The sequence below is a fragment of the Aptenodytes forsteri genome, unplaced genomic scaffold, assembly GCF_000699145.1.
Source record: "Aptenodytes forsteri isolate BGI_AS27 unplaced genomic scaffold, ASM69914v1 Scaffold137, whole genome shotgun sequence".
Classification (NCBI taxonomy): domain Eukaryota; kingdom Metazoa; phylum Chordata; class Aves; order Sphenisciformes; family Spheniscidae; genus Aptenodytes; species Aptenodytes forsteri.
This window is the reverse complement of record NW_008796221.1, coordinates 6509489-6516405: the sequence shown is the minus strand read 5'-3', so window position 1 is coordinate 6516405 and position 6917 is coordinate 6509489. Positions and strand designations below refer to the sequence as shown.

Here is a 6917-nt window from a genome sequence, read left to right as displayed (position 1 = left end):
CACCACTCAGCTTGGTGTCATCTGCAAACTTGCTGAGGGTGCACTCGATCCCACTGTCTGTGTCATTGATGAAGATATTAAACAGTACCGGTCCCAATATGGCCCCCTGAGGGACACCACTTGTCACCAGTCTCCATCTGGACTTTGATTATAAACAGACATAGAGTATAAACAGATGCTTCTTGATGTACGCGATAGGCCTCTAGTCATAAAGAAATGCAGCTATCATCTTTGAGTCAAATAATAAAATCTTTGAATCAAATAATAAAATATTCACATTTATTCACTTTATTATTTTAATTAAAAATTAAGCTAATTTCTGCCTACCTAAAACTCTGTATACCATTGCAATCAATTATTTTTCCATATGTATTTGTTTGTGAGCTGTTAAAATATCAAATGTAACTCTTATATCCAGACAACAATTAGACTTCAGAGTACTTTCCCCTTAATTTGTTATCACTAGTGAGTGACCACAAAAGCAGTACGTAGAGATTTAACATTCATCATAACATTTGCAGTTATTGTTCTAATAACTGAAAAATAAGGTTTGTCTTTCATTTCCTAGAGTTGTGGCTGACTCACATAATTTTGACTGATATTTCAGCAATTCAAAGTTGTATAAACAGTACAGACAGATCAAGCTAAGTGAGGGTGCTGAATAAGCAGAAGCAGGGGTGTATTTGTAGCTGGGTATTGTTTCATCCCACTCTAAAAATAAGTGTGAAAAGGAATGTGTATCTCATTCTGGGCTCAGAATCTGAGTCACACCATAGTTGGAAGTATTCATATTAAAAGCTTTTGGCTCTGGCACACCTTTCATTTTCTGTCTGATTGTTCATTCTTACTATAATTTCCTAATTCCTCAGCACCACTTTTAACTTTTCATAATACTTACATTTTTAAACTAGCCTTTTTCATTTCTTAGATGAGATCAATGGAGCTTCAGGAGCCAAGGACGCCCCTAGCAATAACCCCCTTCCTCCACAATCTGATGGTTCAGGCTGACCGGTGCCAGGAGCGAAGGGAGTATGTCCTCCTCCACAGCCAGGGATGCAGACCTGGCAAAAAGCCCTTCCTCTGCCTTCCCTGTGCGGAAGGATGGAAAGTGGAGATGTCCGCTCTATGCTGCATTTTGGGCTCTTTCCTCACAGAAGGGGAGAGGGGCTGGGGGCGCTGGCGGTGAAGGTGTTCGGTGAGGCCAGCCCCCACAATGTAGTGCAAAGTGGAGCACAACATTGTGGGAGATACATTTATAACTGCTTCCAGTAATGGGGATCACTGGGTGTCGAGCACATCGGTATAGTGACCATCACCAGATGTGAGTCTTGTTATCATCTCAGCGTGAGTCTTCTGCTTCTTTACTACCACCCAAACGCTTTGTCTTTTTTTCTTCCATAAGGGCTTACTTTTTCTCAGGAAGCAAGTTAGGATCTATTGCTTCATCATCAAACACTTCATCAATAAAATAAATGTCTTACTACTTCCTGACATAGGTGAGCTCAGATTAAGGAAAAAAATAGCTGCTTTGTCCTCATTTTCTCCTTTTTCTGCCGCTTCTGACTTTCTCACTTCCTGATCTGGTCTCTGTCATCAGGGCTAACCTCCCCAGTAATTTTCTCTGACTCCCTCTTTGCAGAATCAGTTAGACCTTTTCATCCAGCTTAGGGATGGCAAGGAATACTTGGTAATTGTAACTGTGCTATGGCTTCCAATCCATTTCGGCAGGAGGTTGGGTTAGACCATCTTCAGTGTTCAGCTGCACTCGGAAACAGGCTGGGAGCACTGAGGCAATCAGGCACAGCAGCAAGATGGATTAAGCAGTGGTGTTTTTTCCACAATTAAATACTTGGTCTGCACTGCCTGTCTGCGTGAAGGCTTTGAGTCAGGTCCAGCGCAAAGAGCTTAGCTTGAGCTCTGCTGGCTTAAACTGACCTCTTGACTTTGTGCTGGGGTGGCAGCGGAGTATGCACGCATTTTTTAAGTACAGCGAGGAGGCACCTCAGTAAGAAAGCGGCTGCACTGAGTCAAACCAAGGGAAACTGTAGCCCTGTACTCTGTCTCTACTACTGCCCCTTGGTAGATGTTAAGGCAAAAAATATAAGAACAGGGAAGGCATGCAGAGATACGTTCTGCACTCCACCGATCTGTATTGTATGGAACTCTTGATTCAGAATTTGTACCTTTACATTTAATAGGCTTTCATTTTTTTTTCTTCTATGACTTTGTATAATTGCTTTTTGACTGTTTTTATGATACTGGCAGCATCTGACAGTGAATGCCACTATTCTCTTATGCTGTGTGAAAAAACTCCACTTCTTTTGCTAGTTTTAAACCTGCTAATTTCATTGGGCATCCTCTTGTTCTCATGTAGTGAGAAGCCAAGCATCCATTCATTTATTTTCTAGGCACTTTCCCAGGGTTCTCCTGATTTTATACATATCTGCCATATCCCCCCTCAGTTGTCCCATTTCCAAGCTGAAAACTCCAAATCAATTTAATCAGTTCCAAGCTTTAATTGCCCTTCTTTAGTTCCCCCATGTAATTTTTGAGAGGCAAGTACCAGAACAGCAGGCAGTATACAAAAAGGAGGGTACTATGTGGTTTTGTATAGTGCTATAAAGGTGTTTTCTGTTTTGTGCTTCATTCCTTTTTTTTAAAGCTCCTAACTGCTGGGTTTTTTGACTGCCAATGAGCATAGGATTTATGTTTTCTTTTAGTAAGCTTTCAGGGTTTTTTTATTAATTCTTTTTTTTTAACTTAAACACAGTTGAATTTATTTATTTGGTGTGCTTTTTGTACCTACAGGAAGCTGAATTTCAGTACGTTATGATTAGTGTTTCAACAGTAACATCTTGAACCAGCCCTGTCTTTTGCTCAGGCAAGACGAAAAAGAGCTGTTTTTATCAGAGATTTTCCAGACATCATTGCAACAAAAGTTATGGTGTTTAAACATTTAGTCTCTGCATTATGCCTAGATATGACAATTGCTGAGGCTTTATGAGAGAGCTCCCATTAGCTCTAATGCTCTAAGGCTTAAGCAAGGAATTTCAAGACACTGAGAAACTCTTTTTGATAGAAGATAACAGTTTATACTGATTCTAATTTTTCTTTAATGGAGCATTGCTCCTTCATTGAAATGGCTGGTTCTCTCATCCTATATATTTTTTCCTTTGGAACTGTACGGATTCTTTTCATCATTTTTATGATGCACTGATTATGCCAATATCTGTGGACCAGTTTCTTATTTTTATTTGCACTGCTTATGCATACATTTGAATTAAGGATAGATGGTAGGTAGGTAGGTAGGTAGGTAGGTAGGTAGATAGCAACTAATAATGCAAAACTCACTTTTAAATCAATGGTTACTGGATCATAAAACACATAATGTTATGTTACAGAACAGAAGTTGGAAATTATACTGCATTTTCAGTTTGAAACTGAAAGAGTGATATCCTCTTTGACTCCTAATCTTAAATGTGCATTTTTGTTTCTTATATTTTTATATATGTGATATTCATAGAATTTTTTTTGTTATGACTTTTGTCTCTGTCTCTCACTAATGCATACAGTCAGTCGAAGTGAAAAATTGTTTAATAGAATGAGCATGTCCTTCATTTAAAACATCTTATCTACTATTCAGGATATTAGCATTACTGCTAATTACTACTGCACTTGATTTGATTTGACAATGGCAAAACTAAGAACAAAGGAAAAAAAGCCAAGGTACTGCACTTTTAGTTTCATGGTTTGTATCACACTGATCCTATAACCCTGGGATTTGTGTGCTGATATTTATGAAATTGGTGGAAGTCAGTGCATGCTTCACAAGTTTTATGATGCTTAAGGCATCTGTGGCACCGATTAACTTTCAGACTGGTAAAATGGCTTAGGTGAGGGAGGAATTTTTTAAAATGAGGAATCCTTTTTTCAAAATATGTAATATTTCAGACATGCGATCTCACCAATAAAGGTAACATGCTCTTAAGGAAATACAAAAGTAGACTTCCAACTGACACTGCCTTCAAGACTGTTGGTTTTCAGATACTCTCAAAATACCCCGCACTGTCAGAGCTTAGAAGTTTGACTGTGAATAGATCTGAATTTGACATATTTTGGAGGTACAGTTTTGCAAGTGGATCAATGTAGATTTCCCTTCCCCCCTTAGACCCCAAATCCTGCTCCCCTGCTTTGACCCTGGGAGTTAGACAGACCTCCTGCAGACTGTTGGAGGGCAGGTCACAGACAGCCATACAAAGGCAGAACTGATTGCCCTACTGGCATCGGGGCTCTGTGTTAAACCTGCTGCCATCTCATAAAATCAAAAGAAAATCTTCAGTGAGTCAGTTTTTCATTCTGCCATCCCTAAGCCCAAGTGACTACGAGGGCCATTTAACACAGTACATTTTTCTAGTGTATTACAATTACAGAAACATCTGTTATGAATATCATTTTGCTAAACCACTGTGAAAAATTCACAGAGTATTCAGTAGTTGCAAGAGTGGTCAATTACTTACCTGTATTGAGGTGGTCGTGTGGCTGAACATTGTAATTCATTGGAAACACACAGGAATGTTAGGACCAGAAATAACTTTTACTCTGCCTGCAAAATGCATCTTATGATGGTTTACTGTGCAGATATAACATATTTCTTTATCTGTGTCACACTCATATGCGGTTAAAATAATTTTTGAAAGTTGCTGCTATTATTTGATTATGTATAAGCCCTAAATTTTGGGATAAGAACTAAAAAATGGTCATTCTGTCTACAAATATCTTCAGCAACTTAATATCCTTACATAGGTACTTTTTTCTTTGGAAAGTTTCTCAGAGCTGCACGGTATTTTTAGTTTCCCATACTAACTGCTGAATCTACTTGTATGAAAATCTACTTGTAAGGCATCATGTTCACTGCCCTTCAATGCAACTTTCAGATGAAAAAAAGATAACTCTGCATAAATAGCTTGTTTTTATCTTTATGTCTTATATTACTCTTTATCTTTGCTTCTACAGAGGACTTGCTAATATTTTTTATATTCTTTTATTTGATTATCTTAATATTTTATTTTTAACCATATTTTTAAGACAAATTTGAGGTATCAGTAAGAAACCAGTTTTGAGACCAGATGTGCTAGAAATGCAAACATACAGATATTGATAGAAAAGATCAGATCATGGTCCAGCTAATCTAATAATCCTTCTGACAGAAAGTAGGTGATTCAGAAGAAGTTGCCAGAAATTACATGAGAGACAAATAGTGGGTAATCTGTCAGCCACCTTAAATCTTCTTGGAATTCCTTAGTACTTTGAGATAATTTTAAGCGCTAAAGCATCAGGTTTCAACTTTCTTTGAAAATATATTAGCATTAACTATTACAAATCTGGAGCTTTGCTCATGAATAGCAAAAATTTGACAAATATGAAAAATGAAGTAGTTCAAACATTACTTAAAACTGCAAATCTCTGAATCTTTGAATGATTATTTACTTTCTAAGCAGGTGAGAGAATTTTTGGAGGGGTGAAAATGACATAACATAATGAATGGCCAATACTTTTATGGTCCTTTTGATCCTTCAGAAGCTCTGGTATTGTGGCATAAATATTACAAAACTAATTTGTCCTAACTAACGGTTTGAAATAAGAAAACAGCTCCGTTATGCTGCCTACTTGTCAGGTATTTGGGTGAGAGGAATGTTAACTTACCCTGTTAAAGTTTCAGAAAGTGTTAATATGTTATATACTTGTGAGCACGATTTGATCACTAGTGCTACCACCAAGAAAATTAATTACCATTTCATGTAAGGTGAATATTTAACTTCGCAGAAAACATTTTGAACTAATCTTTATATTAGCTGATGAATCAGATCCTACCTCACATAATCCCATTAATCTAAGCCAAAAGAAGAAGAAGCAGAAGATGTATTTCTGTAAATTTATGTTATTCCTTTTCTTTTCTTTCCAGACAACTATTACGGCACTCCGAAGCCTCCAGCAGAACCAGCTCCATTGCTGTTAAATGTAACAGATCAGATCCTCCCAGGTGCCACTCCCGGGGCTGAAGGCAAACGCAAAAGGAATAAGTCTGTGAGCAATATGGAGAAGACGGGTATTGAACCACCGGAGGAAGAAGAGGAAGAAAGACCTGTGGTCAATGGAAATGATGTGACAGTAACACCAGGTCTGTTCTTCCTTCTTACTTTGCAATGCATTTCTGTTATTCACAGAGTCCTCAGTTACCTCCTTCTGCAGTGAGAATATGCATGTTCAGGTAAGGATGTTCTTATAAGACTGAAAGCCAGGAATCCTGAATAATAGGATTTCTCTCAAGCCTAAACCAAATTACTTAACCTCCATTTTGGGGAGTCATCTCACTTATCTCAACTACCGTAAAGATATCTGAACTAGTCGCTTTGAACTCTCTTTATAGACCAAAGAGAAAAATATCTGCTTTCTGAATATAGTCATGTGACCTGTTTTAGATTTCTAGGTTAGGAAATCAATCACAAGTGCCTATTTCTCTCCATTGACTATAGAGAGAGACTAGAGAACTGTAATTTGGTCAAATGAATCTAGTCTCTGTGTTTCAGGTCTCCTTGTTCTCAAATGGTGATACTCACAATAGAGTTCACTACATTATGAAGTGAACTTTTGTAAATTGTTATGAAATTTTAGCAATATTGTAGAAGAGTAAAGTTGTCATCATATTAATGAATCTGTGGCAGTGCCAATGAAACTTAGCTGGCAATACTATCGGGAAGGACCCTTTTCAGCAATCTTCCAGAGCCTGCATAAAGCTGATAAAGATTTCAGATGTCTAGTCCTAAAAGGCAGCTGTTGTTTTACCCCTTGGATCATAGTTCTTCAGAAAAAAAGGGGCTCAAGATACTGACTTGTATCCTGAGTGAGAGCACTCCAGC

At 37.8% G+C, this 6917-nt stretch overlaps 1 protein-coding gene across 1 annotated transcript in view; it reads left to right on the top strand.

Annotated features, from left to right (window-relative positions):
* The window catches only part of MAGI2 (membrane associated guanylate kinase, WW and PDZ domain containing 2), a 553326-nt gene that overhangs the window by 282911 nt on the left and 263498 nt on the right, over positions 1-6917 (top strand). The window contains exon 4 of the mRNA XM_019474581.1: positions 5963-6178. Within this exon, the coding sequence (XP_019330126.1) occupies positions 5963-6178 (216 nt within the window). The remainder of the gene's footprint in view (positions 1-5962; positions 6179-6917) is intronic.